This window comes from Lutra lutra, chromosome 9, assembly GCF_902655055.1.
Source record: "Lutra lutra chromosome 9, mLutLut1.2, whole genome shotgun sequence".
Taxonomy (NCBI): Eukaryota; Metazoa; Chordata; class Mammalia; order Carnivora; family Mustelidae; genus Lutra; species Lutra lutra.
This window is the reverse complement of record NC_062286.1, coordinates 35570803-35588385: the sequence shown is the minus strand read 5'-3', so window position 1 is coordinate 35588385 and position 17583 is coordinate 35570803. Positions and strand designations below refer to the sequence as shown.

The 17583-nt window shown below is 52.8% G+C and overlaps 1 protein-coding gene across 11 annotated transcripts; it reads right to left on the bottom strand.

Annotated features, from left to right (window-relative positions):
* GPAT2 (glycerol-3-phosphate acyltransferase 2, mitochondrial) lies at positions 1–12630 on the bottom strand. 11 transcript variants are annotated; one of them, XM_047746447.1, is made up of 22 exons: positions 12554–12630; positions 9907–10029; positions 9659–9772; positions 8909–8982; positions 8390–8494; positions 8018–8146; positions 5672–5771; positions 5152–5288; positions 4735–4834; positions 4433–4645; positions 3975–4094; positions 3706–3788; positions 3253–3371; positions 2789–2859; positions 2453–2711; positions 2217–2365; positions 1971–2048; positions 1350–1481; positions 1148–1268; positions 992–1057; positions 716–771; positions 12–404 (listed from the first exon to the last, which is right to left on the bottom strand). In XM_047746447.1, the coding sequence occupies exons 2-22, from the start codon at positions 9967–9969 to the stop codon at positions 288–290; spliced, it is 2406 nt and encodes an 801-aa protein (XP_047602403.1). In that variant the 5' UTR covers positions 9970–10029; positions 12554–12630; the 3' UTR covers positions 12–287. The 11 variants fall into 11 exon arrangements, 10 of the variants coding, with proteins under 10 accessions (XP_047602402.1, XP_047602397.1, XP_047602396.1 ...); XM_047746448.1 differs by having other exon boundaries at positions 14–404; positions 5152–5285; XM_047746445.1 differs by having other exon boundaries at positions 9–404; positions 2217–2711.
* Positions 12631–17583: the final 4953 nt, after the last annotated feature.

The window sequence follows — 17583 nt, the reverse complement described above, 5'->3', positions numbered from 1 at the left end:
AGCTTGACTTTTGCTATAGTTCTTCTTTTAGGGTTTCAGGGAACAAGACAGGGCCTTCTCACAAGGTGGGGAAGGGGAAAACATACCTCAAAAAAGACACTTCTGAGCTTGGGAAAAGACTTGTCCAGTCCCCTTGTTTAACACACCAAAGGATGGAAAATACAAGAGACAGCAAGGGACAATGAAGCACAAACTATTTTATAGTTCAGGTAAGGGTGTGCAGCCCCCTCGGTCTTCTGATTCCAGGACACAGCTGTATTCTCGGGCTGAGAAGTCACCCCACAGTTCTAGCTACAGATGAACTGCCGGATGAACTGTTCCAGCTTTTCCTGATTTTCCCGACTGGTGAATGTAGGGGACAGGTAGAGCATGGGGCCTGCGGGGCTGGGCGTCTGCTGTAGCACCTAGGCCACAGGGAAGGGCTGTGAGTGCTCTCCCTGGAGGCTGTGCCTGTGCCCCAGCAAACTGCAAGGGAGACCTTGGGCCCCTTGGGCCTTGCATGCAAGTGCTGCCTCTTAAACCACGGTCTCATCCTGTTCTCGAGTTTAGGAGACAAAAAGGACCAGGAAAACCATCCTACCTTCAACTACTCCACCCACCATGCCTATTCAAGATACTAGGTAAACACCAGGGTGGGCACAGTTAGGCTTCTCTGGGCAGCCCTGTTGGGTTATAGGGATGGAGGCAGGAAGATGGTGAAACTGGCTCCTCTTACCCCCAGGTCTCTGAAGGTCCAGACAGCACTAATGGCAAGATTTGGGTCTGCACACTCTGGAAGGAAGAGAGAAGTGAAGGCTATAAGACCCAGGTTTCTCTTGTGCTGAAAGAGGAAACTAACCAAGGCTAGCTAGGGCTTGGACTAGTTGCAAAGACCCTCTTTTCTACAACCCTCCTTCCTAGAGTTGCAAGGTTACTGCCCAGCAGGGGGCAGCAGCCACCAGCAAACCCTTCCCTGCCTCTGGGGAGCCTAGGCTGGCTGCCTGGGACTCACCAAAGAACCCTTCTTCCTGGGCAGTGGCTTGCAAGAATTGCAAGAGCTGCTCAGTGTAGCCAGACTCTGTGGGAGAGAGAAGAGGTAGGCCTGGGGCCCCTGCCCTGAGAGCGCTCAGCGTCCCCCTATGGCTGGCCAGGGAAGCATGGGCCTTACCTGTATCTGGCAGCTGTCCCTGGTGGAGAAAGGTGGCAGCCTGTGCAAAGGCCTGGAGCAGTGGGCTAAGCAGGCGGCAGAGGAAGAGGAAGAAGTCAGGGCAGCGTGACTGCTGGCTGAGCTGGAGGGGCACAGACCAGATGAGGGTAGCTCCAACTGCCTGCCCGCCACCCCACCCCCAACGTGGCTTCTCCCAACTTACCCTGAAGAACCGACCCTCAGCCTCCTCGAAGTCATCACTGTCACTATCAGTAAAGTCCCCACTCGGTTTCCACAGTAGCTTTGCACTTAAACGCTGCCGCCCTGTGTCACAGGCTGCCCGGGAGCCTGGGGTCTGGGGGCCATGGGAGCCATTGGTCCCTGAGAGGTTCAGCCCTGAGCCCCCAACTTCCCTAGACCAGGTACATGGCAGACCAGGCACGTGGAGGTGAAATTAGTGAAAGCAGACCTAGGGAGCCCAAGAGGACACCCAGGGCCACGCCAGACCACAGCACCAGCTGAGCCAACTTGCAGGGTGAGAGGAAGTGAGCACTGACCCTTAAGGGCCATAGTTCTGTGGGACAAGAACTATAGGGGGTAGGAGGCCTCCAGAGGACCTCGGAGGTCCAGTTGTCCAGTCCTGTCATGATAGGGCCGGTGGGATAAAGCCCAAAGCAGAGACTGGTGGAGGCAGCACCCAGGCCTCCCTGTCTGCCAGGCGAGGGGCACGCCCACCCCCACAGCACGTTGGGGCAGCAGGAGCAGGCTGGGGCAGCTGTCACTCAGGGTGGGAACAGGTGGCCAGGCCCCAGACCTGGGTTTTGTCTCTAGCTGCCCTGCCTACCTCCTCAGCAACCAGGAGCCCACACTGAATGAGACGGTCCAGCACTTCCTGACAGTAGCAGTAGCAAGATTGGCAGGGCTGAGGAGAAAAGCATTCATGTGGCCTCAGAATCAGGCACTGAGCAGGGGCCTGGTCAGAAGCAGGGCAAGGGAGACCTTAGGGGCCCATGCCTGCCCAGTCCCTCCCCATCTCCACAACCGAGAGGGGAGGCCCAGGACCACGCAGGGCTGGGGGGAGAGAGCGGACCTGCAGCAGCAGCAGGTCCTGGGGCAGCAAGTGCAGCAGCAGCAGGATCTGGCGGTACAGCTCATTCTGGCTCAGCAACTCAATGCCCTGTAGCTCCCAGGGCCCCTCAGGCGGCACTCTGCCCGCCAGCAGCCCCCGAACAGCACAGGCTAGGGAAGGAAAGGGCCAGGCACGAGGAGGGAAGCCATTCACCTCACCCCGACACGTCCCACCCAGCCGAAGCCCTGGAGACTCACCACCCACAGCCTCACTCAGGAAGGCAGGCAGCAGCTCGGTGCTCAGGCGTGCCAGGCGTGTGAGGCCTGGGCCTGGGCGAGGAACCACCAGCAAGTCCCCCTGATGGACGCGCAGCAGGACCACATGTGCCCGGAGTAGGCTCAGCGTGTGCTGCACAAGGCACCGCAGCTGCCCTGAGAAGCCCACGTCAAAGCCACGCAGTAGCGTCTCCTCGGTCAGCCAGGAGAACTCCCCCAGGAGCTGAGACAGGAATACACCCTGGGGGGCAGGGCAGTACAGGGGCTGAGGAAGAGGGCCACACCCTTTCCCCAGCCCCCTACCACCCTGTCCCCTACCTTCTGGTGCTTAAAGAGCAGCAGTGCCGCCATGATGGCTGTGCTCATCACTGCCGAGCTGGTCACGCTGGCTGGGGCCAGGGGTGGGAAATGCTGGTCAGGGCCCAAGGGCCAGAGGCCTAGTTCCTCCACCATCCCAGCAAGTCTTCCTAGTCAAAAACATTCCTCCCATACCCCCCTGGCAGCAGGGGGCTCATCTAGCCGTCTGCCCCCTGCGAAGTGAACCCTCCACAGCTTAGCCAGCCTATGTACTCATCTAGTGGCTCCCTCATTCTCCCTGGCTGCCCTGCTTCCCAGAAGCAGGGAGGGTTCCAGTCTTCTTCACATGTCCCAAGTGGGCCATACAGGAATGGATGTCAGGTGCAGAAACCCATTTGGAATGGAGGGCCCCAAAGACTGGCTGACCCAGTAGGGAGACTACTCAGGAGTCTCCCCTAAAAGGCCCAGACCTAGCTCCCCCTCACCATTCAGGACATGACGGCTCAACCTCCTGACCAGGAGCTGGTCTTCTTCCTTAAGTGCCAGAAGGGGCCCAGTTGCTGGAGTCCACTCCTGCTCCTTCTCAGTGTCTGGGACAACATTACTAGGACAGAGACACAGAATACAGGATTAAGGGACCAAACCTCAAAACAGTTGCAGGGAAGCCCAAAGCTTTCTCAAAGGGGAGCGTGTTTCCCCATCCCCACTCCCAAGGCAAGAGGTGGTTCATGTAATTCTAGCCCTTTCCAGGTCCGTGTCCCTCAGATTACAGGCAAGGTGGGGTGGCTGGCTCTGTTTATATGACCCATGGATATCTGGAGAGGTAAGGCTGGAACTGGTGATGTTGTAGGTATGGGGGGAGAGGGTGTCAGCTCACAGGCTGGGGCTGAAGGGCTGCCTGCCTTGCACCCAAGACCCACACACTCCCATGCCCCTACCATTGGCCCAGCACGATGGGCTGCAGCAGCTGCTCCAGGGTCTGCCTGCTGCCCCAGCAGCTTCTGGCATTGGTGGTGTATTCCTGCCCAGGACAAGACTCTTAGATAGCCTGCCCAGGCCCACCAGGAAACCTACACACAGCCTCCCTGAGGTAAGCAAGGCCATCCCTGCAGGGGCTCTGACCCAGTAGGGAGACTGGGTGCAGGGGCCACCAGAAGCCCCAGGACAGACCCCAGGTACTCCCAGCCCTGTCCAGCAGGCTACGTACCTGTAGGGAGAAGGGCTGGGCTAGGTGCACACGGACACAGACCCTGGGGCTGCGGCCCCAGCTCCATAGGCTCCGCAGGACAGCCAGAGCTCCTGTCCACAACCCCAGTGGGACCAAAGCCTGCAGGGAGGGAGGGGCTGAGTGAGCAAACTGCCTGGGGGCACTATTTTTTGCTCTGCTTTATCTTGGGCCCAAACTGGTCCATGACCATGACTTCTTCAAGCTCATTTTCTCATCCATGACACAGGACAAATCCCTTTCTAACCTGGGTCTTTAGAAGATGAAATGACTGTGTAAGTTTAAGGGCCTTGGCAAATGCCACAGGATGATGACTGGAGCAGTAGAACTTTGCACTCTCCCCTTAACTCTAACCCTAAGGGGAGCTGGCCAGAGGACACAATAATGTGTCTCTTCTCTAGAGATGGTGTCCACTTGGAGTCACCAGGGGCAGGACTCACGTGGTATACATCACAGGGTGCATCTGGAACCAGGTCATAGGTGATAGCCACTGGCACTAGCATGGCATCTGGGATGACACCCACCTGGACAGCCTGGACCACCAGTCCCAGCCAGGTCTGGCCCAGGGCTGACAGCCGAGGCCCCTGGGCCCCAGGGGGCTCCTCCAGGAATATGAGCAAGGGCTGCCTGCTCACCAACAGCTGCTCCATAGCCTGGAAGGGGGTTGGGAGAGGCAGGTATCAAGGCCAGAGCAGCAACAAGCCCCTGGTCTGACCCCACTGGTACCACTGGGGGCACTTACAGCATGGACCACAGCCCTTGCAAGGACCCCCTCAGAGCTGTCCAGGGTGAGGTTGGCCTCTGGGGGCAAGAAAAGCCCCCCAAGCTTCTTTAGCAGAGCTCTGTGGGGGCACAAGGCAAAGCTTGATGAGAGAAGGGGCTCAGGAGATGGGGCCAGGCAGGCGGCTAGTGAGAGCCTCAGCCCACCAAGGCCAGCCTGGGTCCTGCCTGAACACGGTGAAGCCAGGCATGGCTCTAAGGCTCATAACTGACCCTCCAGCTGAGTCCCATAGGCTGAGATGACAGAGTCGGGAGCAGAAAAACCAGGAAGAAGGCCTCTGTGGAACTGCCACCAGCAACCCCCGTACACATCCCCACACACCCCTACCCCGGGGCTGGGGACTTCTCCCCTGTATATCTAGAAGCACAAGGCTTTTACCTGAGGGTGGGGGAGCAGGTGCGGGGGTCCCAAACCACACGGAGCACACCCAGGCCTTGGGAGAGCAGCACAAAGGGCAGCAGGATCCCATCCAGGAGTGACTTGTGGGTAGAGAGGAGGACAAGCGGCAAGCCCTGCTTGGGGAGAGCGAGGGAAGTGCCAATCAACCCCCACCCTGAAGATGCAGGAAGCTGAAACCAAGCACCTCCAGACCCAGGGCAGCCCCAGAGGGAGGGAGGGTTCAGCTGAGCAGTTGTTTCTCTGAGCACATTTCCCAAAAGTAGAGGAGCTCTGTCAACAACTTTTAAGGTAATGCACTGACGTAATGGTTGTTAAGACCATGATGAAAAGACGTTAGAGGGAGCCCCGAGGGAGCAAGACCGTGAGACACGAAGAGAAGGTCGTCAAAGAGCAGTGGATTTTTCCCACCAGCTGATGGGGCTGGTCCCAACTTAGGACTTGGCCTAGCCTCTGCTCCTCTGTTCCCTTCATCCCCATCCCAATGGAGGGCGGGCCTTACTGCCTGGGTGGCCTTGTGGACCATCTTCATCTGACCCTTGTGGAGCTGCACGTTCAGGAAGACACAGTTCAGGAACCGCAGCAGTGCCCAGCTGAACAGCCTGGAGAGTGACACCCAGTCTGAGGTGTGTCAGGGCCCAGGAGGCAGGGCCCATGGCACCTCAGGAGGCTACCCAGCACTCCTGTGAGGCAAGTGCTATTACTGTCCCCACTTCACAGAAGAAGCAAGTGAGGCTTGAGGAGGTTACAGAAGCGGCTGAGTAGTAGTAGAGAAAGCTAAGAAGTGGTGATGCAGAGACTGGAAGACAGGCCTGACACCAAAGCCCATGCCTATGAGGTGCTATTACCCTCCCAAGACCTCACGGTGCAACTGCCTCAAATCAGCTTCAGAGCATCTCCCTGCTTCCGTTTACCTTAAAAGAAATTAGAGGATCAAGACTGTCCAGGCATAACCCAACCTAGTCTTTGGAAACTGCTGGGAGAGGTGAAATACAAAGGAAGGAGTTCATGATACAAAATGGGGTTAACTGAAAGGGCCAAGTCTCTGAGGAGGCACTCCCAGAGGCCCAACGGGAGGACTGGTGTTGAATGAGGACAGAAGCGTAGACGCAAGTAGCACAGAGATGTGGGGGACAAGCAGCATGCCCTCCTCCAATGGCTTCTACTTCATGAAGCACAAGATGGGGCCATCAGTTAACAGCAGGTAAATCTGAGAAGGAACAGTCTGGATCAGAGTCTCAGCAGACACTGTGTGCCTCTCTGAAAATCTCACAAAGCAAACACATGACTGCTTAGGTGCAGAGAAGGCAAGTAGCTGGGTTCAAACAGAACCAGTGACTCCTTCCCAAGGGCGTTATCATCACGATGAGCCCTGGAATCAAAGCAAGGCCAAGAGAGAAGAAAAGACAAGAAGGGGGCTGATGGCTGGTGTAAAGGGACTGGAAGTCTCAGCAAAGTCAAAGAATTGTCACATGGAAAGCTAGTCAAAATTACCAACAACCTCTACTTCCTGTCCTAACTAAGCAGTTGACCACTGAGCACTTTCAAGACAGCTGTGCCTTCTTTGCCTCAGTGACTCATCTATAAGCTAAAGCTTTTGCAAATCTATGTTCCTGGCCCCAACCTCTTCTGAGCTCCAGACTTATGAGCACCTTCCTCTTGAGTGTCTCCACTGACACATCAGGTATCTGAAACTGTGTGTCCAAAATACCCTTTGTGGGCCAAACTCACTCCTCCTCAAGCCTGCCTCCTCCATCCACACCACCGGGTGCTCTGCCAAAACCCTGGCTCTCCCATGATGTCTCCCTTTTCCCCTCACTGCCCCCACCCTCAACCTTCAATCCATCGTGACCCGTTAATTTCACATTGGTCTTCCAATCCATTTTTCCAACACCTACTGTCACCCCCACATGCCTCATCATGGCATCTAACCTGGACTAACAAAACTTCCCAGATGGTCTTCTGTTCTCTACTCTTGATCCCAATTCACCTTGTTGGCATTTCCTGCTTAAAACCTTTCCATTGGTTTTCACTGCACTTAGAATTCAAATCCAAACTTCTTTAATGGCCCTTCCTATCTTGCCCCTTCTACTCTCAATTTTGTTTCCAACAGCTCTCTCCCTCACTTGCCAGCTTCCAACCACAGCTTCATGAGCAAAAGTGCCCATTTCCTATGGCCATAGCTCATGCTATTCCGTCTAGTAGGATTGTTCCTTCCATCCTTGCCCCCACAAGTTTGGCTCCTTTCCCTTTTGTCCCTGTCTTACAAATCTCTTGCTCCCCCAACACCTATTTTCAATCTTAACCCTTGTTCTGCCCTTCTTGCAGCCATATGTTTACTCTGCCCTGTGCAACCCCTCGTTCTTCAGGAACAAGGCCTTGCATCTAAAAGGAGCTCAAACTTGTGCCTGATGAGTGCAGGAGAGAGCATGGGTGCCTAGAAGATGGGGGAACCAGCCCCCTCACCTCTTTCCATAGGAAACTGATCTGGGGAGAGGAGGAAGGATGGAGAGGGAAATGGAGTCTGGGCCACAACCAGGGTGGTGGTTCCTAGGGTGACCCCTAAGCCCCTATCACAGAACAGACAGATAACACCAGGTCAGCAATGATGAGAACCTGGGCTCAGATCAAAGCCTCACCCCATACCTGACTGGTCCCATCAAGGAGCCAGCTGTCCTTGAAAGAACCCACAATGTCCAGATCAGGGCCTTCCTTTAGGCTTTCTGGGAAACACACCATCCAACTTCCAGGAAGGGAATCCAGTCTTTCCCCAAATGTAGCCAATACCCACTCTCCAGAGGGGCAGAGTCCCCAGCCCAGAAAAAAGCACCCCTCAGCACAGAGTTACCTGAGCAGGAAGGGATGGAGTGGAGCCTGGATATGGCCCAAGATGCGCTGTACCTCTTTCTTCACAAGTCCTGGTACCTGGCCTTCCCCAGCCCCTCCTGGGGCCCTCCCTGAGATGACATTCTGCACCCTGTGGAGTGAGGGGGAGTGATGTCAGGCTGGGGCAGGCCTAAAATCCCTCAGGTAACTTCCCTCAGCACCACAGGATCCCCAGAACACAGACTCCAGTATTTATGCTCCATCTCTAAGGAAGGGCCCCAGGCAAAGCTAACAGTCTAGAAGCCAGCCCTCTAAACCACCCCTGCCTAGAACATTGATCATCCCTTCAAGGGTCTCAAAAGTACCAGCCAGACTCCAATCCCTGCTTCCTCACCCAGTGCTTTCCATGATCTTCTGTGGGGCATCCTGACAGGGTGGTATGTGCTGCTCCAGTGACCATAAGAAATAGCAGAGCCTCCGAACCAGCCAGCCCCGAAACCTGGACAAACCCCCAGAGTAGGGAGGGTGGTGATCTTTCAGAGGGCCCATACCCCACTAGGGTCTACAGAGAGCATTCTACCAGGAAGGGATCATACCTGAATCCCATGGCCTGGGAACACATGAACTTGCCTTATCATGAAGCAGTACTGCCCATCTGTGCCCCATTCCCTCCCCTCTCCCTTAGTAGGATACAGATTTAGGGCCTGACACACAGTGGGCAATCCATAAATGCTCACAGAAGAAATTGCAGGAGAGCTCCAAGCCCACCTCTCCCCACCTGTGGGTATGGGGCAGGGGGCAGGGGCCCTTTTCCACCAGAGGAAAAAATAATGACACCACAGAACAGGGCCCCCACAACTCTGCACCCAAGGACCCTGCCCACCACCCTCCCGTACCTCCCAGTTCTAACTACCTGGTGTTCTCCTCCTTCACCAGGATCACATTGCAGAAGCCTAGATCCATTATGCTTCTGTGGAAGAGGGACTCCTGCAGGAGAGGGGCCAGGGACAGCATGTCCTTGGGGGCCTTTGCAAACCAACAAAGGAAAGCACCCCGCCCTCAGTATATTCTGTAGGCTTTGCCTGATGGGAGTATTGAGTATACCAAGAGACAAAATTATAGTACAGCATTTCACTTCTCACATCCCAAGACTCACTCAGGAGAAAGGGTCCCTCAGTCAAAATGAAAGTGCTGCATGTTGTACAGAATTCCCCTCTTGGAGAGTAGCATATAGTCTCTGAGAAGTTCTCTTGTCAACAGCAGAGAACGTGTAGCATGGATCTCTGCCTGTGCCCTGGGGCTCATCAGCATCAGAACATGGTATGGACTTAGGAGGTCTTCAACCATGTGTTGAGTGCTGTGTGACTTTAAGTGAGCCCTGTCCCCAGAACTGAACAGGATCCATGCAGGCCGGGCCAGACCCCAGCCCTCTGGCCATGCCCTATCTCCTCTCCGCACTACCCTGCCCAGCTCTTGAAGGCCAGGAAGCCAGCATTGACCAACAACACAACCAACACCAGTGCATCCATTCCCCTGAAAGACAAAGAGCACAGGCATGGGTCGAGGAGGGCTGAACATAAAGGAAGCTGCTTCCCAGAGCCATGGCTCCCATAGTCAATTTCCCCAAGTTTCCTTGGTGGGGCTTAGCCCTACCATCACTCACCCAGCTCTTGGGAGTACAGGTTTGGCAGCAGCGACCCACAAAGGGGCGATATTTCCCCAGGAATGGGGTAACAGCCTCCAGCTTCATCCCAAAGCCTGAGGACCACAAGCCAGTCTGGAAAAAGGTCACAGGAAGAAATTAGAGGACTCAAAATCCTTGGCAGAGGGAAGGAGGCTCCAAAAGTGGGGGGCACAGAAGGGGAGGTGAGAGGACAGAGGGAATTTGGGGAATGGGAGGGGCCACACTACCTCCTGGCTGTTTTGGGTGTTCCTCTGCTGGGTTTGGAGTCTGGCTTCCAACATGGTAACCATGGGGGCCTATATAATCTGGGAACTAGCCACTTTTCCCATCTCTCTCCAAAAGAACCCGACCTGGGGAGAGGAAGAACTGGAGTGAGGAAGAACTGGAGTGAGGAAGAACTGGAGTTTGGGAAATAACCCGAAGTTCCCAGAGTGACCCCCACCACCAAGTCCTCAACCCCAGGACAGACAACACCCAAGCCAGCAGTGGTGAGGAGCTGGGCTGGAAGCTAAAGGGAAGCTGGTTCAGATCAAAGCCCCACCCCATACCTGACAGATCCCACAAAGGAGCCAGCTGTCCTCAAAAGGTTTTAGTGTCCAGATCAGGGGCTCCCTCAGGCTAACATGAAGGGGATCAGCTGTCTTATCATCACCAGCCACCCTGCCATCTCACAGCACAGATGGGGGCTGTAAGGAACAGAGACCCCTTCTGTGCACAGGGAAAGAACAAGGCTGGATTGGCAGGAAGGGGGCATCAGACTGCCAAAGAGGAACAGGACCACTGCCACAAGGCCACCACGTCCTGCTTAGTGGCTCTTCTCCCTTGCAAAAGACAGCACTTTATCCATCCAAATCATTACAGGAATGTGAGTATAGGGTATGAAGTGGGAGAATAGCTGGAGGGTCAGTACACAGAGAAATGCCACACAGACCTGTTCCCAAGGAATGCTCATCTGGTTGGGGACTAGAGAGACTTTTCCAAAGTGGATCCCCTTTTGTACAGTACTCTCCACAAAAGCTCTCAGTGGGTATCTCTTCAGGCCCTCCCTCCCACCACAATATTCCTCTGAACAAACCCCCATCTTCCAAAAAACAGCACTCAACCCCTCCCAGCCTAGAAACTGGATGCTAAAAACCCCTCTACCTTGATTTCTCACCATGTCCCTGATGGGTAGGCTGATCCAATTGTTTATGTTGCCCCACCACACAATGCACATATCCATGTGGAACTGCCTTCTCCCTTCCCCACCATCCCACCAAATTCTGTCCATGGCTCTAAATCCGTGATGTCTCTGAATCACCCTCTAGTTTCTCCCTCTCTTTCTTGGTTCCCCCAGCCCAAGCTTGCCAGGCAAGAAGCCTCCTCTAGGACTAAGGTTTCATTTCCCCACATCATCTGAAAGTCTCCTGGAGGCAAGGGCTGCAGTGGATACATCTCCATATGTGCAGCAGTCAGCCCTGCACAGAGAAGGGATCCAGGAAGTGCTAGATGAGACTGTAACTTCCCCTCCCACAATTCCTCTGGGTCTCTCCTCCTCTCCCCAATTAGCACAGTTTAGAACTATGAAGCCAAGAGGTAGGAAGATCGAAATTCCTACAGTGCACAAGCTCTGCTAGACTCATTCCAAATGCACTTCCTACTTTGAAAACGTCTCACACCCCCATTCATAGACATTTGGCACAGAGTCCTCAAGCTGAGGCTGCAATTTGAGGGATTCTGCCTCCTTTGCAAGGATGTCTGCTCCCCAGCCTCAACCACCGCTTTCAAAATCTAACCCCATTGGATCTGTGCTGTCCATAAAGGGGTAACTCCCATTCACCAACTGAGTCAACTATTCCCAGCTTGTAAGATCCAGAGGTCAGTTCTGGGGTAGATCTTTCTAGCGCTCAAGTCCCCAAAATGGGGATCTCTGTCTGTAGCTCCTGCCTGGATGCCCCCTCCTCCAGGGACACTTACAGCAGAGCTGGTAAACTGGCATCCCAAAGGCCAAATGTAGTTCATACGTGTATTTTCTTGGGCCATACAATATTCTAAAACTTGATGAATTCACCTTTCCATTTAAGACCAGTAGCGTGTTTTATTAGAAAAAGGGGTTTCCAGCTGCTGTTATTAAAAACAAAACAAGGGGCGCCTGGGTGGCTCAGCCATTAAGCAGCTGCCTTCGGATCAGGTCATGATCCCAGGGTCCTGCTCAGCGGGGAGCCTGCTTCTCCCTCTTCCACTCCCCCTGCTTGTTTTTGTTCCCTCTCTCCCTGTCTCTGTCAAATAAATAAATAAAATCTTTTTAGAAATAAATAAAAACAAAACAAAACCCCCAAACGCGAGACCTTGCATCTCTGGCTTGCAGCCCCACCCCCCAGGGCCTGGGCTGGCTAGAGACCCGCAGCACGTGCCTTTCCATTTGCTGCATCAACGACACCTGATGCCCACCCGTGTGCGCAGCGGAGTCTGCAGCACTTCGTCAAGAGCTAACATTCAAACCCGGTCCCTGACCGGAATGTCTGTTCCCTACAGAGAACCTCGGCCAGAACATGGCGTGCCCAGGGAGGGTGGGGGAGGGGGGCTCGGAACTCGGGCCTCTCACCACACTTCTAGTCAGCGTTCCCTGAGCTGGTCCCAGATAGAAGAAAAGGGGCCTGCACCGATGGCAGGGTTGAATGTCGGACGTGGACGCCTGCCCTGAGTCTAGGCTGACGGGGCTCCCCTGAGAGACCCCACAGAGGAACGCATTTGCTCGGCAGGCCCTGCAAGGTCGGCACTCCGTCCAATCCCTGCCAACCCCCAAAAAGGTCGTCCGAGCTGGTTCCCAAACTGGGAAGCCCCCTGGACCATCCTGGGCCTGGTCTGACCGGGTCCAGCGCGGGAGGTTCTCACCTCACACCCGCCGCCAACTCCCGCCAAAGCAGCTGCCAGTGAGGCAGACGGAAGGCACGAAGGCACGGGCTGGCGTGCTCTGCGTTCCCGGCTAAAAGAAAGCCGCATTTAACCAATTGGGACACGCGCCGAGTTCGAAGCCCCGCCCCTAGGCGCCCCGCACTACGCAGCTCCGTGCGCTGCGTGACCACGTGACCCTTGTTGTGGGCGGCCCCGCCCGGCTCCCAGCTGACTGCGGGCAAAGCAGGGTCATGTAGGTCCGCAGCGGGCTGTGTGCTGGGCCCTGTTAGCCCTCCCAGGAAGGTTGAGAGGTTTCGTGGGAGCCTGTGGAGGTGTCCTTGAGACCTGGGGGTACCCGAAGTTTGAACAAGAATTCATGGGCAACCAGGTTCCAATGAAAGAATTTCTTTCCCAGGATACACATGGCCTCCCAGCTGGAGTTCAGAGTCTGGCAAAATTCCGAGTTGGGAACATTTACAAAAGAGAGAATCATCAGGAGCTGGTTACAGATCATGGGAAAACAAGCCAGGCCTCCCCAGTGTCATTTCCCTCCTTGGTTAGAACTCTAGAGCATAGACAGGGACGTGCGGCGATTACCAGGTTCCTGGGTTTCAGGCAACCCTGTGACCAGTGTGTTTATTGTGGTTATTTGATTAATACCTGAGTCCTGTCTTGGCCCTAAGCTCCGGGTGATTGAAGACTGTACTGGTTCATTCATCTTTCGACTGTCCCCAACACATACCAGGGGAGCAGCAAGTAACAAGCAAAACCATATAGAATAAGTGAGGAAAGGAACAACTGCTATTTTCCTGCGCTGCTCCCCCAACTCCCACCCCGTGTAATCAGCTCCCTTGTTGCACAAAAGAATTCCATGGTTTCAGAACACTGTTGACACTGCATGAGTAAAACCACATGGAAGCTGGGCTGGGCAGGAGAGAAGGTGTCACATCCCTCCCTCGACTCACTGCCCTTGATGTGACTGCCCCCATCATCCCCTCCAGGGTGCAGCCATCTCAATGCCTTCTTTGTGCCACTTTGTGTGTAGCTGCCTGGACCATATTTCTTTGTGTCTACTGACTTCAACCCAGGTTTGTGATGTCGGGTCAGCACTTTCAAAATTCATGTCTCCCATCTTGCTTTCTTTTGTATCTAGGTGCACTGGCCACAACTAGACCCTGAGACTCTGAATCTGAAACAAAACGAAAACAAAACCACCTTTATTTAGAAGTTGTGAGCTGCCTCCAAAGAGTACAGACTTGAACTTATCTGACCACTCCCCTCCCTTGTTCTGGAAACGCTATCTGTATAGGCAGTTGAATTTCACAGTTGTCTGAGGTGGGTTCCCACCTGTCCTTTTGAGGGAGATTTATTGTTGAGATGTAGCCACAAGCATCCCAGAATGCTTCAGACTGGAAAGTTGCACAGACTGTGACAGTGGAAACCAGGCGTGTCAGCAAGCAGAGTTCTGTTCTTGGTGATGTTGCTTCTTTGGAAGAAATGTGTTTTGTTTTTGTTGTTTGCTATGATTTAGACATTTAAAAAGAAGCATCAGCTCTCAGACCTGGATCGGAGTTGGGGTATTGGGGATTCAGTGCACTCTTCTTCAAGAAGGTGCAGAACAGGGACGCCTGGGTGGCTCAGTTGGTTGGACAACTGCCTTCAGCTCAGGTCATGATCCTGGAGTCCCAGGATCGAATCCCGCATCGGGCTCCCAGCTCCACGGCGAGCCTGCTTCTCTCTCTGACCTTCTCCTCGCTCATGCTCTCTCTCACTGTCTCTCTCTCAAATAAAAAAAAAAAAAAAAAAAGATTCGGCGCCTTCCATGGCTCCTGTGGGCCCAGATTTAAAAAAAAAAAAAAAAAAAGAAGAAGGTGCAGAACACCTGGGGCTGCCATGCAGCCGGACCTGTAGGCCAGCTGCCATGGAGAATGACTTCAGCTAGCCTGACCTTGGGAGAAACAGAGAAGCTCATTTGGGCCTGACCATACCCAACCTGGATTGGAACTCAGGAGCCTCACCCTGGGTTCAGGCCAGATCACATCACCCAGCATTCCCTGATGCATGTAGCTGACTCCCTGGGCCCACAGAGACAAAGGCCCTCCCTGTGGTGGGTGGCCTGCTGGTGTTTCCTGAATGAGGTGGGCCTTCCTGCTGTGTATCATCTGGAAAAGATGATACCTAGAGTGGCATTCGTTTGGGCAAAGGGGCTCTGGCCCCTCTCTCTTGGGCTCACCAGGGGGGTTGGAGAAAGGATCCTTTTTTCAAATTACTACCACACGACTTTTCCCTCCTCCCCTGTCTAGGAGCTCAGCACAGTCATCTTTAGAGGTAACCATTGGTTGTGCTCTGTGTTGTACTTTCCTTCCATTATTCCAGAACCTTCCATAAAGTCTTGTTAAATATTGCAGTAAAGCACACAGTTGAGAATGGAGGAGAGGAATCTAGGTGCTCGTGGCTGGAAAGTGGGGAAATGGATGCTGGGAAGCTGCAAACAGATGCTCACCACACAGGCCACTTGCTCTCTGGCCAAGGTTGGCAACCCTGTGGAGGAAACTTGAGCCAAGAAGCTGAGGTGGGGGATGGGGAATGGGCAGTGGGAATATGAAGTCCTTGTATAGTAACAGGGATCTGGGATTCTGTGAAGACCAGAAACAGTGTGAAAAGTTAAGGATGGCCTGAAGGAGGAGGGTGTTTTGTATTACAGGACTCTGTTCTCCAACCCATCATCTTTATCAGCAATTTGAATATTGACCCAGAAGGCACATTTGGCATTCTAGAAGATGCCATAAAACAATAAGGAATAAAGGTTATTTGCTGACAGAATTAGGATTCAAAGAGATTCTGAGAAAAGGGAAATTAGGACCAAAAAAGGCCCCATCCTAAAATTGTCTGGTGATCTTGAGGAATGACAGTCAAGTAGAGTGAGCAGAAAGTTAGACTTATTGCTGTGGTCTCTGTCCAATGGGACTCTTTTCCTTTCCACTGATTGTGATTCAAATCCAAGCCAAAAGATGATGGGGTGGCTCACATAACTAGAAAGTACAGGTGTGCTAACTTCAGGCATGGCTAGATCCAGTGATCAAACAATGTTGTCAGTCTCTGATTCTCATGTGTCTGTACTACTTGTGTCTGATCAGTTTTATTCTTCCTTACAGCTCTCTCCAGTACCAAGATGACTGCCAGCAACCCAAGACTCATACCCACCTGCCTTAGCAACCTTAGAAAGAAATGTCTGTCCCCCACCATCCATATGAAAAGCCCAGGGGAGACTCTGATTGGTTCTGGTGGATCATCTCTCCATCCTCTGGACCAATCACTGTTTAGGGAATATGGTGCCATATTGGCTCCACATAGACCACTGGCCCCTTTCCCTAACTTTGCAAAGTGGAGAGAACACCATGATTGACTACCACCACAGGAATGGGATGTAAAGATGTTGGTTCCCTCAGGGAGGGGGTGCTGGCTGACAAAAGCAACATGCCCATCATGTTTTCTGCTGATTTACCAATAGTAGACTGGGACCATTTGTCTGGTCTCTGCTGTGTTCCAGGCCCCAGCACTGGGGATTCCAGATAAATCTTTGTTGAGTGATGAGTGAACTTCCTTCTCTGTGGACCATAGTTCTCTTATTCTACTGAATGGGAATTATACTCTACCTACTTCATATGGTTGGAATGTGGCTCAGGAAGACTGTGGAGTGGATGGTTTGGAAAAAAGCATGACCAATCCTCCAAACATCATTGATGGTGGTGAACCAGCCAGTGCCAACATGTGATGCTGGCCAGGGCAATCTTGGGGAAAAACCAGGAGTTATTCTATTGTTCTGTGATCCCCTTGCCCCCTGTCCCACCTCAGGGGAGCCCAAACCTTCTAAGTGCAAAGCTCAACTTCCCGCCATATTCATTTCCTCCATCATATTTGGGTTTTGTCTACCTAGAGAACATAGGTTCTGTAACAGGGTGTTTCCTTCCTATTGCCCAGCTTGGCTGGAAATGGAGGGAGCGGTGGTATGGAACATTTGAGACCCGTTCTTTCTTCCTCCTTGGATATTTCCTCTCTAGCACTGATTGAGCAAACTCCAACCACTGCTTGCTAATTGCTAGGTGGGAGAAAAGTATGGGTGTAGAAACCCTCCAAGCAGAGTCATCTCATGCTCTTGGGAGGCCTGGCCAAATATATGGTGATGTTACTTCTCCCTAAGTTAATCTATAATGTCATAATGTCACTGTAATCCCAATAAAAATTCCAGCTATGAAAACTTCCCCTGAAATGTGTGAGAAGGAATAAAGGTCTACAGATGCCTAAGTAAAAGGTGGGTAGGCAGGAACCTCTCTCCCTTAAATATTCAGGCATACTACAGTGACATTGTTTAAGAACAAACAACAACAAAAAACCAGCATGATGTTAGTGAAAGAATAGACAACACATTGGCACAACATGGAGAGGGCAGAGATGGAGCCCTAGTTCTAGGAAAGCTTAATATGCAACAAAAGGTGCACCAAAGCCATCTGTTCTTACTGGGAACACTCTGCCTCACCTTATAAAGAAAAACAATATTATCCCATACAAGGTAGGTACTCAGATGGTGGGTTAAAGAGTCCCTGTGAATGGCCAAATTATAACATTGATAGAAGGGGCGCATGGGTGGCTCAGATGTTAAGTGTCTACCTTGGCTCAAGTCATTATCCCATGATCCCATGATCCCATGATCCCATGATCATGGGATCAAGCCCTGCATCAAGCTCCCTGCTCAGCGGGAAGCCTGCTTCTCTCTCTCCCACTCCCCCTGCTTGTGTTCCCTCTTTCTGTCAAATAAAGAAAGAAATACAAACCTTAAAAAAAAAAAAAAGAAAAGAAAAAGAAAAAAACACATGGAGGGGAACATCTTTGAGACTCAGAGTGAGGAAAAGATTTATTAGACAAAATTTCAAGGCACAGTCTGTAATGCAAAAAAAGGAGGAAAGACTTTACTATGTCAAAATGAAAGATACCTGTTCCTGATGACAGCTGACAAAATGAGAGACTAGGTG

Coding starts and splice junctions, on each gene's coding strand:
- GPAT2 (XM_047746440.1), bottom strand. CDS start 9,969: ATGGTTACCATGTTGGAAGCCAGACTCCAAACCCAGCAGAGGAACACC. Junction 2,860..3,252: donor GAGCCGTCATGTCCTGAATG/GTGAGGGGGAGC, acceptor CCCTGGCCCCAG/CCAGCGTGACCAGCTCGGCA. Junction 1,482..1,970: donor GGCTCCTGGTTGCTGAGGAG/GTAGGCAGGGCA, acceptor CATGGCCCCCAG/ACCCCAGGCTCCCGGGCAGC.